Here is a 23,673-nt window from a genome sequence, read left to right as displayed (position 1 = left end):
ATAGAGGTAGAAAATATCATGTGTTTTTTTTAAAAGGTTTGAGAAACCCTAAAACTTTGAAATAAATGTGTCGAGAAAGGTCTTAGCACGTGACCGATTCTCGCCAGTTAGACTGGAGCGTGAGGAGCTTCATCGCTGCCTCGAGGGGGAGAGGGACAAGAAGGGAACGGGGAGAAAGGGGAAGTAAGAGGTGAGGTAGGGCTTTGACCAACAATCTATAGCGACGGCGAAGATAGCGACCAACATCGGCGAGCTCACACATGGTGCCGAACAAGTAATGGGCACCGCGTCGAGGCAGGCCAAGAGGCATCCATAATCCAGACCCGCAACTTCTACATCTAAGGCGAGAAAGAGGAAGGGAAACACCCTTGTGAATTGAAGGTGTAGGGGAGACGATGGCGATAAAAATGAGTTAGCATGGTTCGCAAGAGGAACCAACGTTGCATTGTAGGAGATTCTCACTTTCAACAACAAAAATTACTGAAATTTCAGAAGTTTCAGTCATTTCAATGGATGGCGAAATAATTGTGTTTACGCAAGACATTTCAACCATTTTAGTAATACATCACTTCAAATAAATTTAAATATTTCAAAAATCCCTCAAATTTTGGTTAGATCTCAGTCTTTTTCAAGCAAAAAAATTTGGTCATCCCGCAGAAAAGAAAACTGAATTTCAGTTGGGGCACAAATATTTCCAAAACTGATATTGAAAATCATACCTCAACCTTTTTTTTGAACCAAATATTGGAGGAGCACAACATTCCTTTTTTAGTTATATACTAGTACAAAACAAAATTAGTACGTGTAAAAAAAGACAAAAATTAGTGCATACATAGCTACTGTTTGATCCCATCATCACTCTCTTTTTTACAGACCACAAATAAACTCAACATTAATTTGCGAGCACGTAGAGTATACCCCGCACATATGAGCAATTTGTTTTGCAGAACATTATTTAAAACCTTGCAACCACACTTTCTAAACGAAATTAAAGCAGCTCCCAGCGAGCACCTAGTTGTGTCGCGTTATAATCTCTGGACGTTGCCCTCTTGGACTTGTACATAACTCTCTTTCTTATATGCATCTTTGCGTTTTCTCAAAAAAAAGAAAAATTAAAGCGTGCAGAGGAGCTCTGGATCAGATAAACGACACATGTTGCTGCAAATTCTTGTGTATAACAAAGACGAAAGCATCCAACACGTACGTATCCTGGTATTTTACATGCACATGGATCAGACTGTGAACTTACACACCACACCCAACACGTTAAGACCTTCTCAATGTGATTTCTCTACTGTAGGAAATCAATGGGGGTAACGGCCACTGAAGCTCCCAGGTCCGACCACAAAACATCGAACTGCATCGCAGAGCCCAGTTTAAATGTATTTTGGGAACAGGTGTGCCACATTTTTTCTTACAACAGAAATAATAGGGCTAATAGACAGGAACTCGAGACGAGCTGGAGTTCTTGGTCTGTAATTTGGAGCCCATGCACTCCACAAGAATCAATAGCTGTCTTCGTCGGTCTCGGGCCTCCGGAGGTAATAGCGTAAGCAATTAACCAGCACCTGTAAAATGGAACTGTCAAGACTCAAGAGACATGAGGTGCCATGCTGCTGAGGTGATCAAAGGTAACTAAAAACCACTAATCTAGTTGTTGGAATACCTGAGATAACGAGCTGTTTAGTTTTGCACCTCTGTAACTCACATGGAACTTGTCCTTGGCAACCAGGCCCTGAGTAAGACATCAGACATGAATTAAGAAGGGGTCTTCGGTGACTACCATAACAAAGGGATAGAAACCGGCAATACCTCAGTATCAATTTCAGCTGACTCCACATCAATGTTTACGTCAGCAATAATCTTGATTACTTCCAAGAGTAGGCCTGGCCGATCAGCTGTCTCTATGTAAAGCATGCTGCACATGTTCAACTAACATCAATGAGGAGTATATGATGCACACTGTACGGTGAAAGAAAGAGAAACAGATAACTCAGTTATATTAGATGTGATTCTTACCAAGAAAAATACATATTTTCTAATGTATGGAGTTGACCAGACCAGTTAGTTTAGGTGACCTATGAGAGACGCACGGCCTACATGTACTGAAGAGGCACATGCCTTGACAGAAGACAAATGTCAATTCTTAGTATATCTGTGTAAACTTGGAGGATGTCCGAGATTCAAAATTTCAATTACTCAACAAGCTTGTTAGGCCTCGAGAAAGTTCAGTTCATGCCCATACAAACAAAACCCTCCAGTATGACACCAGGTAACAATTAAGTGGATCTTAGTTCGGCAGCATTAGCGGATGATTGCTAGAGATTTAGTTTGTCCAATGTGTAGGAATACTGCTATGGTACACATACAATCACACATGTGGAAACCTTGAACATAGATGGGATGCCATTGTATGTCCAATATGTATGATAGCAATTATATGCAGGTGAATTTAGCTTGCCCAGTGTATAGGTATAGTGTGGCTCACATAAAACCATACATGCGGATACCATAGAACTAACTTATATGGAACGTCATCTTGTGCCAAATAGCATGACAACTAAGTGGTCACCATTCCTGAAATCATCATAAACAAAGAGCAAACAATCATTAGAAGCTATCAGTGTCAAACCTTCTTTTTGGTCCATCATCTTCAACAATTACATGTGTTGCAACATCAACATCAACCTGCCATAAAGAACGAATAATCGATTAACTGCTAAAGTTATAGGAACAAAAAAATAACAGCATAACTGTTTTAAGGTATCCAGTGTGCTAAGCTAACACCTGAGGAAAACACATCTCTAAGACTAAATATGCTAGCAGAAGTATGATCAGCATAGGTGCTGAACTAGCAGGATGAGAACATCTACAGAACTCACCTTCTTCTCAGGGGGTTTTATTCCAAAAAATTCACCCATGGCTAGCTTCTCACTTGATTCCTATATGCATATTGCAAGAACAATGTATTATTTACTTTAATTCAATTAAATGATAACAGGTCTAAAATTACCTACACCCAAACTCCAAAACACAATTAAAGGATTTGAACTCTGAAACATACAGGGTGATACTGCAGAAGGTTGTTAATGATGGTCAGACGTATTGTTTCTAACATGTCAGGGTCCTCAACCTTACGCCCCCTGGATATGAAAACAGAAAACCAGTCAGAACATGACCAGATCACTATAACCATTTTCGCACGATAATCACCAAGTGCAATTTCTAAGAAATATTTTGAAAAACTAATGTGTGTCTGAAACTGAAAAGTACTGAAGCATGGATCCAATGAATGCATCTGTAATGTGTTTAATGGTAAGCTCAGAGAGGATCACAAGGCAGCTAGATACAAATATCAGTAATAATATGTGGGCATTGCACAGTTGAGCAAAGTGTGGCATTCAAAAAGTGATCATCACGGGTACGAATACCCTCTTTAGTCTTTTACTTCTCCAAGTGCAAACAAACAACTAAACGATGTATAAGAAAATGCACCAAACGGAAAGTTGCATGCACCCACAATCGCATGATGTGGAACTTTGTTTGTGTGACAGACGAATCAGTTGCCACACTTCCTTTCGTCACATCAAGGCCCAGGTCCTTGAGTGCCTTCATCTGCAAACAGTGAACACCAGGACAAAATAATTTACAGATAAAACAAAACTATAACTTATAGATCATAAAAGTATATCTTAAGAAAGACCAGAAAAAAGGCATTGAGGCATAAGAAAATGCATACCGTGTCAAGTAGTGCCCCCAAACGATCTCCAAAACTCAGCTGAACGATGGTTGCATCACGGTCTGAGTCTTGATCTATCAGGACAACTGGTTGGGGAACTGCATCATCAGCTATCTGCAATATAATTATTATTATTAAAATGCAAGATAGAAGTTATCACATGGAGGTGTTCAAATATTAGAAGTCACCATGTAAAAAAAACGATGGACAAGAAGCACTTTAAAATACAAAACCTAATCATTTGAGTATATCCATACATTGAATTAGTGAAATGTTAAACACCTACTGACATATTCAGTCCTATTTTGACACCTGAGATCCGAGGACTAATTTGATTCACATCAGCCCTCAGGCGCATAAATTGTGCAGTGAGATCTAATTGGTAGACTGAGTTCTAGATCCAGATTTAATTGCCCAGAAACACGAGTCTCAGGCACATGTTTTCTTATGCAAAATAGAAGGGCTGAAGAACATAATATGGTGCCACATTCGATATGTTCCACAAATTGTGGTTATATGAGAGACGTAAGTATGCAGACATACCGTCGAAGAAGCTCCCAACACGTTAGCTGAGTTGATAGATTGGCAAACAATCCTATAAAGATAGCAAGATTGAAGGTATTAGCACATAGAAAGTTTTTAGGACAGAACACTGACATACTGCAGAGGACAGTGGCTTCATAGTCAATATGACCAAATAATTAAAAGCGTCATAAACTCGGAACGGTATCATGATTTATTTGAAAATTGCCGCTCGGTTGACTGTAGTGATGACTGATGAGCACATAGAATCTTAAAATGAAGAAATGTTCATTAGAGAGGAAAAAAAGACACATGATCGGAAGTCCATTATGCCGTGAAATTGGTCATCTCCCGCCATTTATTCATTTACATCTAATAAGAAATGAGAGCAGAAATTTAGTTGCATTTTCTACTTTTGTGTTAATAATACGATGTGGATAAAAAGCTGCAAGCTATGGCATAAAATTTCTCTCGATAGGAGGCACAAAAGTAGGTTTTATTGTCACTTGAATCCAATGGCGCCTAATATCCTGCTAAAACTTCCAATTGGATATCCCCTCGTATCTCCCCGTTCACAGATGAATTTAGTGACACCAGATGTAGATATGTAACAGACCTGAATACTTGAACATGAACAATGAAACGATGCTTCAGTAACTGTTAAAATACATACAGCACATCAAAATCATGTCTAGTCTAATCCGACAGCACCTGAAAGTTACATGATGATTGCAGATTCACGAACCAGTCAGGTACAGTAGCATGTACTCATCTAGGAACAGCCGCCGGAACTACCCTGTAGTCAACGAAAGCATCCGTTCCTCCCCTAAGCCCTAACCTGAGCGAACCAATCCAACGAGCAAGTGACCAGCGCGCGAAACGGAGACGGACGCCGAACCGCACATCCCAAGGGCATCGTCCATTTGAGGCAACAAATCTAAAGCCCGATTAATGAAAACGCAGCAATCCATGCCCCCAAAGCGGCATCCCCGGTGCCAAGTCAAACCGAGAGAAAGAAAAAAGTGGAGCCGCAGCGACGAAAAACGGGATTCATCAATCAATCAATCAACCGAATCCCGTTCCAAGTCCCCAAACCGGGTGGCAGCACTCAACTCCGCCCTCATTCAGAAGCGGCAGCCGCTCGCGTCGTAGATTCGAGCCGAATCAGACAAACAGATAGCAGAGCATGGATAGGATCGGAGTACAGGAAGACAGAGCAGATCGCGCGGTCTCACCTCGTGGGAGATCGGGAGGCGCCGACGCGGAGGAATCCCAGCTGCGTCAGGCGAGAGGGTACGGCGGCGGCGGCGGCGGGGCGGGCGAGGTGGATGCTGTGGTGGGAGGTGGCGAGCGCCATGGCGTCGGCGTGTCGACTGGACTGGGCAGGCTCACTCGCAGCCGCGGTTTGGTGAGAAGGGAAGGAGGGGGGGAGGGAAGGGAGAAAGAGAAAAAAGAATGGCGGGCGGCGGGCGTGGCGATGAGTGGGACGTGGGATTCTTTTTCACGCGCCCACTTGGATCGGGTTATTGTTTTCTTGCGCCACAAAACGTACCCAGCTCAGGCCGCTTCTGCCTTTGGCCCGGCCCCGGCAGCCGTGCCAATTGCCAAACTTCTACGCTAGTGCGGCTGCCGTGCTACGTCATCGAACTTACTCGTGTCGTCGTCGCGGTGCGTGCTACGGGAGGCAAACATCGCCTTGGATTGATGCTGACCTTTGGGACGCTTTGACGGCTTGCAATCGCTCAAACCGACCGCGACACACCAGCAGACAAGCAGCAGGCGTAGTTGGAGCCAGTCCACCCAGATTTAGCAGCTCGTATTTTCTACTGCTTCCGGTAAAAATAATGCTACTCCATCGAGACGTGCGTAGACCATATCGAAGACACAGATCGGGTCACATTTTTCGTTTTCTACTTCTAATAATCGAGCGCTTTCCATTTGCAAAACCGATCGACCCATAGCCTTTTCCGATTCACCAAAATAGTAGGGATAGGGATTGCGTGTGCAAACGGCTTGGCCCCTTCATTTGTATTGTATTAAGTATGCTTATCGAGCTCCGAGGGGACGGATCGTCTAAAGAACTCTTGACCAACCACGGATGATCACTGATTGAGCCGGATGATGATTCTTCTGGAGACAAAACAACAACAAACCATTGGCGTGCTGCTGTTTGCCGCAAAAGAGATGCTGCAGGACGTCTGTCTAATAGGCTGTAAATGGGCCTTCCTGTCGAGTCTCCGACCCAAGTCGCGAGTTTCCCAGCCCTCGAATTTTACGGGCCACAGGCCACAGCTTTATCGTGTTACCCGTTTCACTCGTGGCCCGGGAAGGACTAGCTGTCATTGGGCAGCATGGGTACCATATGGGCCGGCGGCCCGGCCTTGCCCGCTGCTCAACTGCTTCCGGCATGCGGCGGCGCGCCGTGCACCCGCCGCCATGGCCCCCGGCTCCACCTCCTGCCGCTGCCGCCGCGGGCGTCAGCGTCGCGACGGTTCTCCCTCTCATCGAGCGCGCCATCTCCTCGCGCGATTTCCGCTACCTCGGTCGCGCAGCGCACGCGCTCCTCGTCAAGACGGCGCTCACCCACCACACCCTCCTCTCCAACCGCCTCGTCGAGCTCTACGCCACGCTCCCATCCCCGGCCGCCTCCCGAGCGGCCTTCGAAGACCTGCCACACAGGAATGCGCACTCCTACAACAACCTCCTCGCGGCGCTCTCCCGCGGCTCGGCCACGCTCCCGGACGCCCTGCGCCTGCTCGACGCAATGCCCGGTTCCTCCCGCAACGTCGTCTCCTACAACACCGTCATCTCGGCCCTCGCGCGGCACGGACGGCAAGCGGAGGCGCTCCGCGTGTTCGCCCGGTTGGCCAGGGACAGGTGCTTGGGGCCGGTGGTGGCCGTCGACCGTTTTGCGGTGGTCAGCATCGCGAGCGCGTGTGCTGGGATCGGGGCTGTAAGACCGCTCCGAGAGATGCATGCCGCGGTAGTGGTGTCGGGGATGGAGATGACGGTCATTATGGCCAATGCAATGGTGGACGCCTACAGCAAGGCTGGGAGGATGGAGGACGCCAGAATGTTGTTCAATCAGATGAGCATCCGGGACACGGTCTCTTGGACATCAATGATAGCAGGGTACTGCCGTGCGAAGAACCTCGATGAAGCAATGCGGGTATTTGACATGATGCCGGACCAGGACACGATTGCATGGACGGCACTCATCTCTGGGCACGAGCAGAATGGGGAGGAGGATGCTGCTCTGGAACTTTTTCGACAGATGCTGGGCAAGGGGATGGCACCAACGCCGTTCGCTCTGGTGTCATATCTGGGCGCATGTGCCAAGCTCGGGCTTGTTACACGAGGGAAGGAGGTGCATGGCTTCATCTTACGCCACTGCATCGGTACAGACCCTTTCAACATTTTCATCCACAACGCCCTCATTGACATGTACTCCAAGTGCGGTGACATGGTGACGGCCATGGTAATATTCGAACGGATGCGTGAGAGGGACTTTATCTCTTGGAACTCCATGGTGACAGGGTTCTCACACAATGGCCAGGGAAAACAGTCGCTTGCCGTGTTCCAGAGGATGCTTGAAGCTGAAGTACAGCCAACCTATGTTACTTTCCTTGCTGTCCTGACGGCTTGCAGTCATGCTGGTCTAGTCTCTGATGGCCGTCGGATCCTTGAATCAATGCAGTACCATGGTGTTGAACCAAGGGCTGAACACTATGCCTCATTCGTAGATGCTCTTGGTCGGAACCATCAGCTGGAAGAAGCAAGCGAGCTCATCAAAGACCTGTCATCCAGGATTGGTCCAGGTACAACTGGGTCATGGGGAGCGCTCCTTGGTGCATGCCGTGTTCACGGTAATATCGAGATTGCAGAGAAAGTGGCGGAGTCCCTCTTCCAGTTGGAGCCTGGGAACAGTGGTCGTTATGTCATGTTGTCAAACATTTATGCAGCGGCAGGTCAGTGGGATGATGCCCGCCGTGTCAGGACCCTCATGAAGGGGAAGGGTCTGAGGAAGGACCAAGCTTACAGTTGGATCGAGGTGCGGAGTGCAAAACACATGTTCACTGCTGATGACACGTCCCACTGTGAGGCAAATGAGATATACGGCATGTTGGACAAGCTTTTTGATCATATGAGGATTGTGGTGGGTCCTGTCTAAAACCAGCTTGCACTGTGCTGAGGGCGGCATACTGTCTTTCAAAACATCACTGCAACAAGACTGCTGTAGGAAGCATGCCAGGCAAGGTTTGCTGCTTTGCCTTCAGCTTCAGCATCCTTGAAATGGCGAAGTGTTCCAGTTTTTGTGGCATGATGCAGCAAAAGGGACTTTGGAGCCTAATTTTTTTATTGTGCTGCACTTGAGACAGCAAACCTCAGTCAAGATGGCAATGGATAGTCAAAATGTGGATATCCATGGATATCCAGCCCATGGATCGCGGATATGGAGCGGGTTTTCGATCCATGGATATGGATCTGGCCGACCCGTCCAGACCCGCCCCATTGCCATCCTGAAACCTCAGCAGGACCAGTATGATTTGTCCCATTTTTGGGCCCTCCCTACTCACCGCTTCAGCATGCCACCAAACAAGTCAATTTTCCTGACGAACAAGTGAGTGATAGTATGTCTCACAAGAGTATTTATGCACAACCTTTTGCTCAGATAGATTTACTGAATGATGTAGCTGTGACTTGTGACTGCAATGTCTATGATCAAAGCTGTTTCACTGATTTTGTTTATGTTGCAGTTGCAGAATGTTGCCCTGGTTACCTGTGGGTGGAGGGAGGCATGCACTATTACGCTTGCTCTGACAAGAAACAAAGTGTTTATCATGAGGAAGGCGTTCCAGTGGACAGCTTGGTCACAGTGTAGTAACCGGCAGGTAATTCAGCTAACTTCTTCAAACATTTTGTCAAGGGCTAGGTTTCTTTCCTAAAAATATACGAGAACTCAATCATGAACAATGTTGCAGCTCATGAAGGAACCCGACGTGATTGATGCTGTATGCGCATTCCATCTTTGTGAGGTCTGACATATCTGAATGTTATCAGCAAAAATCTGGGTCTGGCCATCTTCCCCAGTGAGAATGGGAGCTCATGTCTTCTAAAAGAATACCATCTCATAGTGCCCTTTCAAGCGACAACATTCGATAATTTTGTTGGATTTTCCCTAACTAGTACGCACAGAGAATGCCCACATGCTCATATGTTTTTCTTTCACCCTCCTTACCTACATTGGACGAAAATTGTCCTGTGTATTGTTGTACATAGCACTGGTTTTATTGTCTCTGTTAAAAGCCAGTACATGATACACCGTTTGACTCTTGTTGGTCAGTTTCTGGAAAAGAGCTTGATGATTGTGATATGTACAGGGTGAAAAAATCCTTTAAAGTTTAATTTTCTTAACTTCTTGTTAAGAAAAGAAGAATAGCAAACCTTTAAAGTTTACTGAAAGATAGCCTGCCGACGCCATTGCTGGACTGCATGCGGTTGCTGCGCACAGCAATCTCCATCCGTGGATGCCTCTGCAGCTGTGCTGCTGGCAGCAATACAACCTGGCCTCTCTGAGGCAGTCCAGGACTCAAATGAGTCGATGTGGGCGAAGCTGGAAGCACAGTGAACCTGGAGCTGGATTCACTGCTCTGCTGGCATGGGAGTTATGCCGGCAAAACACCACTGGCAGAAGACTTCCACAGCCGCACTCGCCAACAAAGGCAGGAAAGGCTTCTTAATAAGTGGATGTTGGAAAAAGTGCATGAATAGGCATATGCACACGTAGAAGATCCATGAGAAGTGCTAAGCCATACATTCTCATGTATTTATAAGCTAGCTCAACATACACAGACAGAATATGAAACGTGAAGGATGGCACTTTGTACTGTACACAATTTTACAATGTTTCATTATTATTACACAATATACAAGGGCTGGTCAAAGAAGAAATAATGTATTTGCAACAGGTCAGCTAACTCAGCTTCAGCATAACAAGATATGCTGTAAATATCAGCTCATGTCTGAATATTGGAAGTGATTGCAGCAACTAGCAACAGCTGATTACTGACCGACAATCCATTATGAACATAAAGGAACAACAAATATGAAACATGATATTCATGAGAAAAGAAAGGGCAATAATTAGAAATAGGTGCTGCCATTGTTTGATGAATGATCATAATCTATCAGGCAGCGCACTTGGCACTCAAAATTGTACATTTGCTTCCATCAATGGCGTGACTGATAAATACGAGGTCGGTTTGTGAACACCCGGCCATTGGTTCTAACAAAGTGTGTGATGCCAATACAAAGACCAGCCCACAGAACTGACAGCAACAAATGGCGACCATCATTCCGAGCTGCAAAGATATTGCAGTAGGGTTATTATCTGTATGCATTTTCCATGAATAAACGTAACACTTTTATTGCAATCAACCAGCAGAATTCAGTTACAGAATGCAATTAACATAGATAAGATAGCTATAACTGTGATACAAAACATACAGAGAATGCTTTAGCAGAGGGGATTTTTGGCTACGGAATTCTGGTACTCCCTTTATCAAAACAATGCAAAAATGTATTTTCAAGTTTCAAAAAAATCTGAAAACATGCCCACATATATATGTGGGAATGAACTATGGTACTGCAAAATTTGATGGGAAAATCTTCTCATTTGTGGCTTCAGGCTTGCACGAAAAAAAACAAGGGAGAGGGGCTAATATAGCAAATCATAGTGCTCCGAGTTAATGGTTTTTACACAGGAAAATGTGTGCTTTTACATTGGCCTGCAATATCTTCACTAGTTAAATCAAGGATGGTTATAATGGTAAACTGTCTAAAACTTTCAAGGCCATCCACAAATGTCTAGAATATTCAAGACCGTCTGCAAAAAGCATTTACAAATGGCACAGTTGGAGGCAGTACTTGAGCTAATTGAGCATACGGGTTTGCAGTAATAGCACGACTCTACTAATAATCCGGTGCAACGAAAGAAGGACTGGATGAAACTTGCCCAAACTGGATTTCGGTCTATTGCAAATGAATACTGAGCATACTCGTCATTACTAGTGCGAACAAAATATTAAGCCACCGAGACTTGTACTGAGAGGTATATGTTAGGGAAATTTATGGGAAAATTGATTGTTTGATTTTAGTGGCAAACCTTGAGCGCTGACCTTTGCAACCAGTAGGGTTTTCGTAAGTAAACATTGGTGAGTAAACAGAAAAACAGACATATAAAGTTACTCCTTGACAGAATGCAAGCAATCTTAGAGAGCACTAACGGGCATGATTTATTGAAAACACCTAAGTATGTTTGTTTCAGCAGAGTCGGAAATCTTACCTTGTCTTAGAGACATCATCATGAACATAAATGCTCCCGAAACCAACGCAAAAGCAAGACGAGCGGACTGTAAAGGGTGAATCACACGAGTGAGACATTCGTTTTGTTGGGAAAGACATGAAACCCATTTCAGAAAGTCCAGCTATTTCCCATGCATAACTATATATTAAAGTTAGTACCAAGTGTCTGCATTCATGTGCATATCAGGGAAATGCATTAATAATCCAAAGCTGATCAATACTAGGGCATTTCCAATAAACAAGTTCACATTCTGATAACTCCATATGTAAGAGCAGCAAGCTATTGCAAAATTGTACTCACCGCATAATTCTCTAGAGATCCTGCTTTGCTTGGAGCTGCGATGTCCCGACTAACAGATGTGATGTAACGCCCTTGAAGAAGATCCATGGCATCCTGTGAAGACAAAAATAAATACATAATGACGCACCAGCAAACTTGTTTGGTTTTTTTATTGGAAGATGGCTCAACAAATGATGCCTGCATGTTATTGAAACTGTAAACTGTAGCAAAATGAAAAATTATAGAGGATGCTTTGTTTGGTCAACCAGGCCCTTTCTAAAGTTTCAGCCCTGAATTTATTTGGGTACAGTCAAAGCCACATTAGTCTCGCATGCATACAAAGTCAGCTGTATACCTGCTTTGTCCCATCTGCAAAGTTGTTCAAGTAGTATCTAGCAAGTGAATACTGGAGATCATTTAAAATTCCCTGGGCACTTCGCTTCCCGTACCTTATAGACCAAAATAAAACAAATGTAAATATAGAGAACACACTATTTATCACCACTATGTTCAATCACAAAATCAAAGTGCAAAAAATCAAGAGCATGAATTAAGTAGAAGAGTGCCGAAAACAGAAGCATATCACTTAACAAAACACTATCAGTCTCTCGCGGGCCCTGTTTTACTAATAGGTTGACAGTAACAAAGAGACTCTAAAAGGGTATTCCATTGTTGTGGCGACGGAGAGTTGGCCCTACTTCACAATGATGGATAGTTTGCACTACAGACCAGTACAAAATATCTTTACAGTTGCCCGTTATCATGGTGAAACAGGTATGGAGATTTGTTGTAACAGTGGTTCAGCTGTGAACATAATCAAGGTGGAAATTACTAGTCCTTTTTGTGATGAAAATGCAAAGTACTCCGTAGTTCCTAGTATTTCTAAAAGGGGGGAACTAAGGTTAGGAATACATGTAAATGTAATGCACGTAACAATAAGATGCAAATATCAGTCTATAGGGAATTACCGAACAAAATCTCCCTTCAAAGCAGGAGTTCCAGAGTACTGAATACTTATTGCATCTCCATGATTGGCCCACACTAGAAAACAATTTTTTCATTCAGAGATATAAATAAAGAAATGACTAAATGAGAAGAACCGAGGTCAGTAAAAACACATAATACTCACAAACTTTGTAGCTTGCATCAAAAGCTGGATACTTGCTTATAGTATCGTTAACACCAAAAACCCCTACTCGTTGAAGTTGGCTTTCCAGAATTCTTCTCCCGATCATGCTCTGTTTTGTTATTTTAAAGATTATCAACAAAGTTCAGGTGAAGAACTGAAGTTCAGCTGAGGAAGAAAAATAAAGCCTAATAGAGAGCACTAGTAATGGACTAATGGTTCATCACAGAAGGATCGATCAAGATAAAAGTACATATAATGGACTAGTAGTCCATGAGCCAAGCAGTGTGACGCTGTCATGGAATTAGGTGCTCCACAATGGCAGGGATAAGGGATTGTCTAGCAACTTGTTGGAAACTTGTTGGTTAGACCGTCAGAATTGGAAATAGAAATGGAAATATTAATATGATAACAGTGGCCTCTTTGTAAAGAGGTATCTCCTAATTATGGGTATAAATCCCAGTATAATCTACCTAGCTAATAGGTAGTATATCAAACAATTAATTTGTACCCTAGGTAAGTAATTAAACTGTTTAGGAAAATAGATGGCTTGATTGGAAGAACCATCCTAATCCTCGCCACCTCTGTGGTGGAGGAAGCGCAGCCTTAGCCAGGTCAATTCTTTTGAGATTCCTCAATGTGGACAAGGGAAAACCGGCAAAGAAGCCGATCACCCAAAGAAAAGGATTATTGTCTCCTTGTGTGCTTATCTCTCTCGTCTTTAGTTTGTGCTTCTACATTTCTAGAATTGCATTGCTTGCCTACAACCGTAGAATTGCCTCTACCTAGATAAAGGATGTTGGTACACCATGCACTTAGCAAATACTAAACTTTTGAGCATTAGATTGTGCAAAACCAATTTGCTTGAGTTCTGCATAAAACCCTGTTTGGCTAAATGGTTCAAAAGTTTCCTATTCCTACCCCCCACCTCTCCTGAATCCTGTCAATATCCTTGATCCTACGCATTGAGAAATAGAAGTTGTTCGAGAAACTAAAGTGCATGTGACTATAATGCTGCAGTCAAGAGAAACTAATTAATAGGAGTGTTACTGGGTACCAACACCTACTGTTAAAATTGAGATCTACTCCCTCCGTTCCTAAATACTTGTCGCTGTTTTAGTGCAAGTTTGCACTAAAACAGCGACAAGTATTTAGGAACGGAGGGAGTATATGATAAATATATAAATCTGTACTTGGAAGTTGGAATCATGTACCTGAGTTACATTGGTACGATCTAAACAATCAATACAATTTGTTCTGACAGTGCCAACCTGCTCCTGAATCTTCTCGCCTTTATCATTCAATAGGAAGTACCTTTACCACAACAATATTAGCAATACCCATGAGAAGGAAATTATACCATCCAAAGGTATAAGAACCTCTGATGATAAAGCATGAGGAAACATGGTACATCGGATCTCAGATTTTCTTTCTTTTTCATTCCTTTTCTTAAGACGGAGATATCTCAAACAGCTATACAAGACAATACTATACAAGACAATACTAAGAGTATGGCTAACACAAAAGATTATATGCACTTCATTTTTCCTACGCTGCTAGGAACTCTTCTTTTTTCTTCCAAATATAACATCCACGGAATAGCTCTCTAATGCGCACTAGTGCCTCGAAGGCTGCAACCAATACTCAAACCTTCGAAGTTAAGTAGAAAAAGAAAGATTGTGGATTTATGGGTATGATTGTGTCACTTTTTATATTATACAACCAAGAATCAAGCACCACAAATAGCTTACGCATTTTTAAAAGTGAGTGCTGGGAACTTAATAACACCTACCAGTGAGCTAGGAAGTACATAAAAGCAATATGAGTAGTGCCTTGAAACAGCTCAAGGAGGAAAGAGACCATATCAACCCTAAAATCATGCTTTAATATTTGTCCAATTTTCAAGGAAGGGGTGAGGAGCATAGAGCCTCTCAATGGTTAAGTCATTGCCTGATTGCAGGAAAATAAAAGAACTAGATGCAATGGAAGAAAAGTAAAATCAAAATACAATGTACAAAATTATTAGTATGTCATGGAACACAAAATATTGTATCTTCTAGCAATATACCTGTGTTTCTTCAAATAATCCTCAATTTGATCATACAGCTGAGAAAGGTGCTCGAAGTGAATATGACCACAAATACGATGGAAGTCAAAATGCACATATCTGAAAGAGACAAACTTAGATACACACGTATCTACTAAGACACGATTGGATATGGGTACAAACAGCAAAAGAAATCATTGCCTTATATCTTCACTGAGAATAGGTTCGATAGATTTTGCATATCTTTCACGGAGGCGCCCTTCACCACCATGCTGCATATAGCCATATAGGCATTAAGAGAGGTACAGGATGAACATCAGGAAAATAGCATAAAGTCAACAAGCTGGTATGGTTAGAAAAGAATATGAAAGTCATGCTCTGTCCCAAAGACATCGGTCAGTAATCATTTCATCAAGTATTAAACAAAGTGAAGCTATGCAACATAAGCTGGAAGGAATAATTTAATTCTATGTCAAAGAATAAAATGTGTCAAACAAAGAAATAACATGCAAGTATGCATAATGACAAATCCTTAAAGTGGTGGATTTGTTCTGATTTTGTAACCTATACACCTTAAAGACGAGCAGAACCAACATGCGATGGCATTTTCTGAAGCAAATGCCTCTTGGTTTGGGCAAAACACTAGATTAAGATAGAAGTCCAAGAGCACAGTGCATACCGTATTGACAAGATCAACAGCCAATATCGCTCCATATTTCTTTTGCAAGTCATTGAAGTGCCGCTCAAGTACATGAGGCTGAAGAACAAGGAAAAGAGACCCAAGACAAATTAACAGGAAAGACGTAGCTTGCATTGCACATTAACAAGATCATTGAAAGACATAGTGTTGTACACCAACAAGGTCACAGAACAAAGCATAAGTTGAGAAAGTTCACCGCTTCCTCTTGTCTAACAACATCGAAGCTAGGTTTGTATGTCAAATCAACGATCTGCTCCCACAAGAATGGCATCGAACCTCGAACCTACACAACATATAATTCAAGATATTTGAAGGTGGTCAGATAAATTATTTAACAACCAACTGATGAAGACTATAGCACACAAATTAAAGGAACGGTAAATAGAAAGATTGTTTGTAAATGTCTGAACAAACTTACTTGTACATATGATGCTGTATACCCTTTTGATTGCACTATTTGCTCTGATTCAACAAAATTTGCCGCATAACCCTCTGGATCAGCTCCCCGTCTCCACATACGAGTACCTTCAGTTAAAAAATAACCTCATGAAATACTATTTGATCATAGGGCATTGGGTTCTGAAGACCAACAAATTTGGATAGGACATTATAAGTATGAACTGATTACATGTATTAAAATGTATATCAGTAGCAATAAATCTCACCTATCCTCCCCGTGCACCTACGTGCAATCAGTGTAACATCTACTTTCTCTGACCCAACTTCTGCATGTATGTTCTGAAAACCTGGCATTTAGTTAAGTCACAGCAACTCACATTATCGGGAAAGGTTCGAGTTTCGAATAAAAATATATCATCTTATATATCTGGCAGTGACACGGTGTAAATGCCAAGATAAGAGAAGGATACTGCCTTGAATGACTGGTAATAAGTACTGGTCCAGCTGTCAAGGGAAAAAGGCATCAATCAAATACTCCACAGATATTTCAGTTCCTAACTCTTTTGAAACTGAAAAACAAGCAAATGGCAAAACTGGTCTTACTTTGTTTTCAATTAGAGGTTCCAACAAGTAGCTATTCCATAAAAATCTTGGTTCTGCCTGAAAAGAGTAATGTTCATTGATCTGTGCATACATAGTTACAGAAGCAAACGAGTTTTATTTCATCATGTTCAAAATATCACAAGTTTAGTACAAGCAGTTCATAAGCACTGTGAAGCCGTTCACAGATTACATTTTGCTGGAGTGTGCGCTAGAGTTTATATTAAAAAGGTAAAAAAAAAGCTATTATGCAAAGTTTCATTGTCTATTTTAGAAAGCTGAAGTAAATTTCATTTGTGATGTGAGTCCTTCTTTTTTTGTCCTGCACCATAACATTTTAAATGAGTCCATACTAAGAATTTCAGAGATTAGTGATACAGCAATTACTTTGATCAGCTTGCAAATCATAGAGTGGCAAACTTCTAAGTCCAGGTATTCACGTGACAAATTGTGTAGATACAAGTTGCTGGACGTCCATTTCCATGCATGAAAGTAAGGTTATTAATTTGTCCAATTATTTATAAACATCAGAATCAATTGATCGATATATAATAAATTTGGAAGTCTGAATTAAATGTAGTTCAGTTTTAGGTCCATCTTCCTAATTCTACATCAGATGTGTATACTGAATACTGATAGCTGAAGGTGAGACAGGCAGAAAGCAGCATTCTCACGCTCCCCTTTCCATCTCCAAGCTCCGTCGTCAGGATCTCCAGCCTATCCTTGACAAGATGGACCGCAAGCTTGCGGGCTGGAGAGCTGGGATGCTTTCTCGTGGTGGTTGCCTGGTTCTTGTTAAATCGGTGCTCTCGGCGGTTCCGGTGCACACTTTGTTGGCCATTGACACACCTAAGTGGTTTGGCGATGCCATCAATAAAAAGCAACGGAATTTCTTTTGGAAAGGTCGTTCGGATGCGCAACGTGGTCACTGCGCCATGGCTTGGGACAAGGTTTGCTTGCCTACCCGCCTTGGCGGGCTGGGTGTACGGAATGCAAATCTGGTGAGCACCGCCCTCCAGCTCCATTGGCCTTGGTTGCAACGTTCTGAGCCCTCCAAGCCTTGGGCCTCCTTCCGCATCCGTTTTAGCCTGCTTGTCCTTGACCTCTTTCGCCAGGCTTGCACCTCGGTCGTTGGCGATGGTCGTTCTACTCTCTTTTGGACTGATCGTTGGATCGACGGTCGTTCAATTGAGTCGCTGGCCCCGGTCGTGTTTGCCGCTGTTCACCGCCGGATCACCAGACGGCGCACGGTGGGGACGGTCTTCTTGGGATTGCTTGGATCCAAGACATCTCGGGCCCTCTTAATGCCCAGGGTGTGGCGGAATTCCTGAGTCTTGCCGATTCCCTCGCTGCCAGGGCTCTCACCCCGGGTCAGGAGGACGTGCTCCGCTGGAATTGGTCGCCTTCCGGCACCTATTCTGCGCAGTCTGCCTATCTTCACTTTTTCGAAGATCGTCCTGTCTCCCCGACGTGGACTCAGATTTGGAGGTGCTGGGCACCTCTGAAATGTCGCATTTGGCTCTGGCTTGCCCGCGCCAACCGCTGCTGGACAGCAGATCGCTTGGAGTGGCGTAACCTCCCCTTCTGCGCTCGCTGCCCTTTGTGCGACCAAGCTCCGGAGACCATGTCGCACCTCCTTATGGACTGCCCCTTTTCGAAGTCGGTTCTCCATGAGGTCTTCTCCAAGGCGAATGCCCTTTGCTGCCTCCCGTCCCCCTCGGAGTCCCTGGAGACTTGGCTTGCGGCGGGCGCCTGGAGGCTCAGGGGTAAAGTAAAGGCTGCACATTCACTCCTCACTCTCTCCCTTTGGCGCCTTTGGAAGCTTCGGAACGGTTGCATCTTTGAAGGCACTAGACCGGTGGTCTCTCGGCTCGTCGAGGACATCCTTGTGGAGGCTGATCTGTGGCGTGCCGCTGGTGCACGCGCACTAAATCACCTCCCCCTCCATGCGCGACCTCCGGATTTAGGCTCTCCCCCCCCCCCTCCTCCCTGTATAGTGGCTTTGCCTTTTTTCCGTTCTCTCTTTTTTCTTCTTTTGAGCCCGTTGGGTCTCACCTTTTGTTGCCTTTGTTTGTACTCGCGCTTCTTGCGCTTTCTTCTTAATGAAAATGACATGCCGCTCGGCGTGTTCGAGAAAAAAAAATTATACACATCTAGAATTAACGGATAAGCAACAAAGGCTCACATATTATAAGAAAGAGTGAAAAACAGATCAGGTCTTCCATGTGTAAGCAAACTCTAGAACTAGGAATGTGAAGGAAGCATCCCTCAAAAAAACAAGGAATGTGAAGGAGGCAAACCTGTCTCCAAAGAGGACGTGATTTGAACTCGTCACCTAGATCATATAGCCTCTGCGAACTGGAATAGCAGGGACAAAGATATAATGTCAATTACAGTAAAAACATAGAACAAAAGTAAATCTGTTTGAAAAATAAAATGAAACATAGCATGTCTGGATTATAATCATGAAGAAAGAGAAAATGCCAGGACACTAATCATCTTTGCAGAAGAAAGCTAAGTGATTCCACTGTAAGACACAGAGCGTCGGTGACAATGTTTTGGCAGTAAAATACTCACTTAAGTGTTAAGTTGATATCGTAGGAGAAGTAGAGGCCTATAGTCCTCTCTGCAGCATCCATGAGTTCCGAAATTTCTGATTCCATTTTCTTCTGTCAACAGTTTACTAGGATGTTTAAATGTAATACAGATGAAAATAATATAACTGTAGCAAATAAGCATCGTTAAACCTGCTCAGCAGATGTGTTCAGTGAGTCATTGCATGGGAGAACTTTTAGTCCAGTCACTTTAAAAATTGCATGTCCCAAGTAGGATCCCACACAATCACGGTCGGTGATCACCAAAAAATACGATCCAACTGCAAGTTTCAGCGCACCTATCACACCGTACACTGTGCGAACTTTAGGATTCGTGGAGGGGCTACGTGGTGGCAACTCATCTACTAAATTCATTGATCCACTGGACCGGTTAACTGACAAATACAAGTCAGCAAGGCCATCAATTGGTTCAAATATATAACGGTCAGTAAACTCCCAGAGTCTCAGTCTTGTGTGGAGTTTAGATGACGGGTTTGCATCATTTGCCGCATCCATGATAGGGAACCCTGAAATAAATGAAAAGTACCACCAACGGCAAGTCTAGTGAACAACAATATGTATACAAATAACAAGGTTGATAAATGCAATGCTCTACAATGTGATCATACCCTTAAAATAATGAGGATACATTAAGAAAACAACCACAAATCATGGGGTTACACTAAAACACGGTGTAACTACTTCTGCACTAAACACCACCAAAAAATATTGTTCGTCTCAAATTAGATAATCCTGATGTCATCTATTCATTAAATTGATTTCAACTAAAAGAATAAAAGAAATGCAAGCGTCGACATATTAGCCTAAATACAATTTGTTCCACTCTCTTCCATTTCCTTTCATGCTCCTCTTCTTTTTGTATCTGCTGCTTTGTCTCTACCTAAAATCTCCTCAAAGTAAATTTTCCCCATCAATATGACTAGCAAAGTATGCTTGATATATCATAATTAACAGATTTTTCCACACCATCTAACATGTTAAGTTTAAATTTGATGGAGGAATGGGAAGTCAGGAGTCTGATTGAATTTTGGAACAACAAAATAATTGTGGGTGGTGTGCAGAAGAGAAAAGGTCACAATGGTGTTTACGGAACTAAAGCTTTCTGCTAAAATACTCCCTCCCTTCCAAAATAGATGATGTAATTTACTATTCACAGTACTCAGTATGCAACTTTGATTATTAATTTTGGATGAATATATAAGCAAATATTCATAAACGATTATGCTTAAGTATTTTCATGAAAATCTAATGACACGAGTTCTATCTAGCCAACATATACAGTTGTTTTACTAGTTAGTTGTCCAAGATAGAGAACTTTGACTGTGTGCTTTCTAAACATAATCAGTTTTGGAGCAGAGGTAGTAAATAATCCATAACAACAGAATGTCAGAACCTTTAGTGCTAAATAAACTGGACCTTGGGCATGGACAACTGTACGACGGCTGAACAAGCTGCGATCCATGCCCCAGGTCAAAATCGCTTTGGAGGCAATGGGGGAAACACAATTCAGCTGCAGAGGAAGAGATCTACTGCCTTGAACCCTGCTATTCAAACGGCGATTCACAGATGGTGGAAGCGTGGAAAGGAGGCAGCCTGCAGTCATTGAGCACCTAGGCAGACCGACCGCTAGTACTGGAGATCTCGGGCCATGAGGAACACGGGCGGAGGACCCAGTAGGGCAAGGTAGGGCGGCCGCCCTACCTTGATTTTTGCCTCAGTTACGAATTGGGGAAGATTATGAAACGGGGATCTAAAGGGCGGAATCCGTTCGTGGGGTGATGGGAGGAGAAACGGTCGGGAGCGAGAGAATCGAAGGGGAGAGTAACCTGCGGTGGAGGCGCTCGGAGGAAGACGAGCTAGGGGGCTCGGGCGCTCGGCAGCGTGATGAGTGGCGGCGCTTGCCACCCAAAGTCAGCGAGGTCCGATCCGCGGTGCGAGGGTCGCTCGGCAAGGAGACAGGATTAATTCTAAGACAAATGATTAAATCCTTACTGCTTACTAGATGTACATTTGTTTGGTCTTTTAAATTTTGCATTTGTGTTTTTATATAAAATAAATCTGCAAAATTTCGATTAATTTAACTCTGAATCGACGACTTGCCAAGCTATGCATTTGAACAGGGTCTGAGAAAGACGTCGTAGGAGGCAATGACACGGGTCAATTGTCGCCTGCACTCGGCAGCCAGTCTTCAACGACCGTGTGAGATGGTGTGTGTGGCGTTCCAACGTGACTTTGCGCAATCGACAACAATATAACCTGCAAAGACAGGTTCTTCGGGAGACGCGACGTCTGCGCTCTTAGTTATTTTGGCTATCTATTGTTGATGTCCATGTATCATTGCTCATTGGTGTCTTAACTGTTATACATTTACTCGTATTTCTTGCTTAATGAAAATTGATAGAGAAATCATCTTATTTAATTACATTTGATATGATAATCATGCCCACGTGGTGTATTATTGTTTTATGAGTTCTGATTTTGACAGACTCACGTGACTATGTTTCAAATTGTGTAGACGATAGATTTGAGTTGTTGATCATCTGTTCATCCCACCGAAGAACTGTTTGCAAATCATAATAATTGTTGTATATTCTATGTTATAGATATCTGTATTACGATCTTTCAATTATGATTGATTTCACATATAATATGATGAAAATTAATAATTAACATAAATATCAGTAAACGATATATCATAATATGTAACAATAAAAAAATGCATCATAAAAAGTCTGAAAAAACCAAATTTATTAAAACATATTTTGTAAACTTAGAAAAATATTAAATGTAACATCTATATTAACTCATGAAGTTAGGATAGGAATTCGTCCTACATCAAAATTTGTCCGTCCTCCGTCAATAACGAGTAATCTGGTTCTCTGTCTGACCCTATAGGTCAATTTTGGATCAGGATCAGGCAAGCTGACAATCAACCGATAGCTAGCAAATGATATATACTGTGAAATAGTACAGTACGAAAAATCAATCCCCATTCTACATCCTGAGCTGTTCACGGAAACGAAAAGGCGCGCGGCTCGTAATGGATCGCGACTTCCGGACGCGCGCACGCGGGGACTATCCTGAGCTTTTGGTGGAACTAAACCACTGCGGCATCCGCGCCGGCACCCAACCCTGTTCCAACTCGTCGGAATCCCCATCTGATCCAAGCACAAGCACAGCGAAGCTAAGGTGTCAGCATCAGGAGGGATTCGCCCGGCGTACCTCGGGGTGGATGGATTGAATTGGTCGGGCAGCTGTGGCGCCTCTGCCTGTCCCCTAGAAGGCGCGAAGACGGATGGGATAGAGTTCACGATCTGACACAGTCCGGATCCGCCGGCGTGGTCGCCTGAGCTGAGAGCTGAGCGGGGCAGCAGCCGGCCGACGTTGCCGAACGGAACGGAGACGGAGTCTTTCCGAGTTCTGAGGCTGAAGAATCGAGATTTGAGGCGGATGGGCTCTGCGCTGGCAGCATGGCAATTGGCACGCACGCACGAGCACGATCTCTTTCTCCGTAGGGCCTTTATTTTTTGTCGGCAGGCCCAGGCTTAGTGGCGCAATACATGGGCTGGAGGAAACTAGGGGATAAAATTGGGCTACATCGAACTGTGGCAGATGGGCTAAGCCCGCTTAAAATAATAGTAATTCGATATGCCTTGGCGGATGGTTCAAGACGGATTGTACTAGACGGCCCAGCTCAGCCCAACATCTTCTCCGTTGCTTAAGGACCAACTAAAGCACGAACTTGCTCTAAAAAAAAACTGAAGCACTAACAACATGGTGTTGACTCGATGTCGCCTTCAGACCTTCACTGACCTAATTAGTGGACGGATGAAATAGATGGATAGAATCATCCACCATCATCCATGTATGATCACGACCAGATTTTGTCGATGACATGCAAGGACTCGTTAATTGGAGCGTGGAAAATATCTTTCTTGATTCAGTCCTCTTGCAAAGTACTACTATACACTCTTATTATTGTTAATCCCTCCACTCAAATCTCTAGAACACGCACATACCACGCCTCCACCGTGGCCCTACCCAAGCTTAATTGGTCTCAGCTTTCCCTGCAGAAAAATAAGAACACAGAAAAGAGCTGAAACCAAGTGTGTGATCGTGCATTCAATTCTCGCTCAACTTTTTTAGCCTTGATAGGGGGGGCGGGGGGGTTGTCTGAAATTTTAGTATAATAAAAATGAAATTTGAATATTTTAAATTTTATCTATAGATTTTTACTTCAGTTTCACTATAAGATTTGCAAGTTTCATTAATATTTTCGC

General features: G+C 43.3%; 3 protein-coding genes across 6 annotated transcripts; 1 reads left to right on the top strand and 2 right to left on the bottom strand.

Annotated features, from left to right (window-relative positions):
• Positions 1 to 1,139: 1,139 nt before the first annotated feature.
• On the bottom strand, positions 1,140 to 5,762 carry LOC100843003 (ACT domain-containing protein ACR12; the record flags this gene model as incomplete). The annotated part of the gene is made up of 10 exons (XM_024454666.1): positions 1,140 to 1,568; positions 1,667 to 1,735; positions 1,813 to 1,918; positions 2,633 to 2,688; positions 2,883 to 2,942; positions 3,065 to 3,143; positions 3,521 to 3,615; positions 3,740 to 3,853; positions 4,283 to 4,334; positions 5,497 to 5,762. Coding segments are annotated over 10 exons (960 nt in total), but the record flags the coding sequence as incomplete, so codon positions are not given.
• An 877-nt stretch (positions 5,763 to 6,639) lies between these two features.
• LOC100829945 (pentatricopeptide repeat-containing protein At2g13600) lies at positions 6,640 to 9,635 on the top strand. The gene is made up of 3 exons (XM_010240403.3): positions 6,640 to 8,882; positions 9,019 to 9,153; positions 9,244 to 9,635. The coding sequence occupies exon 1, from the start codon at positions 6,669 to 6,671 to the stop codon at positions 8,430 to 8,432; it is 1,764 nt and encodes a 587-aa protein (XP_010238705.1). The 5' UTR covers positions 6,640 to 6,668; the 3' UTR covers positions 8,433 to 8,882; positions 9,019 to 9,153; positions 9,244 to 9,635.
• A 487-nt stretch (positions 9,636 to 10,122) lies between these two features.
• On the bottom strand, positions 10,123 to 22,850 carry LOC100842392 (phosphoinositide phosphatase SAC7). 4 transcript variants are annotated; one of them, XM_024463556.1, is made up of 19 exons: positions 22,616 to 22,850; positions 19,526 to 19,899; positions 19,356 to 19,447; positions 19,079 to 19,136; positions 16,782 to 16,838; positions 16,649 to 16,682; positions 16,445 to 16,525; positions 16,198 to 16,304; positions 15,976 to 16,062; positions 15,759 to 15,836; positions 15,281 to 15,351; positions 15,101 to 15,199; positions 14,247 to 14,346; positions 13,036 to 13,144; positions 12,875 to 12,947; positions 12,262 to 12,355; positions 11,928 to 12,020; positions 11,607 to 11,673; positions 10,123 to 10,623 (listed from the first exon to the last, which is right to left on the bottom strand). In XM_024463556.1, the coding sequence occupies exons 2-19, from the start codon at positions 19,886 to 19,888 to the stop codon at positions 10,493 to 10,495; spliced, it is 1,794 nt and encodes a 597-aa protein (XP_024319324.1). In that variant the 5' UTR covers positions 19,889 to 19,899; positions 22,616 to 22,850; the 3' UTR covers positions 10,123 to 10,492. The 4 variants fall into 4 exon arrangements, with proteins under 4 accessions (XP_024319324.1, XP_003578895.1, XP_010238703.1 ...); XM_003578847.4 differs by lacking the exon at positions 22,616 to 22,850 and adding an exon at positions 21,220 to 21,376; XM_010240401.3 differs by lacking the exon at positions 22,616 to 22,850 and adding an exon at positions 20,810 to 21,155 and having other exon boundaries at positions 19,356 to 19,444.
• Between the last annotated feature and the right edge of the window lie 823 nt (positions 22,851 to 23,673).

Source organism: Brachypodium distachyon, chromosome 4 (genome assembly GCF_000005505.3).
Source record: "Brachypodium distachyon strain Bd21 chromosome 4, Brachypodium_distachyon_v3.0, whole genome shotgun sequence".
Taxonomy (NCBI): Eukaryota; Viridiplantae; Streptophyta; class Magnoliopsida; order Poales; family Poaceae; genus Brachypodium; species Brachypodium distachyon.
The sequence above is the reverse complement of the archived record's forward strand: the minus strand, read 5'-3'. Positions and strand labels throughout refer to the sequence as shown.

Coding starts and splice junctions, on each gene's coding strand:
- LOC100842392 (XM_010240400.3), bottom strand. CDS start 20,996: ATGACTGCAGGCTGCCTCCTTTCCACGCTTCCACCATCTGTGAATCGC. Junction 19,900..20,809: donor TACAGTTGTCCATGCCCAAG/GTCCAGTTTATT, acceptor CATTTATTTCAG/GGTTCCCTATCATGGATGCG. Junction 12,356..12,874: donor TTGAAGGGAGATTTTGTTCG/GTAATTCCCTAT, acceptor TTGGTCTATAAG/GTACGGGAAGCGAAGTGCCC.
- LOC100829945 (XM_010240403.3), top strand. CDS start 6,669: ATGCGGCGGCGCGCCGTGCACCCGCCGCCATGGCCCCCGGCTCCACCT.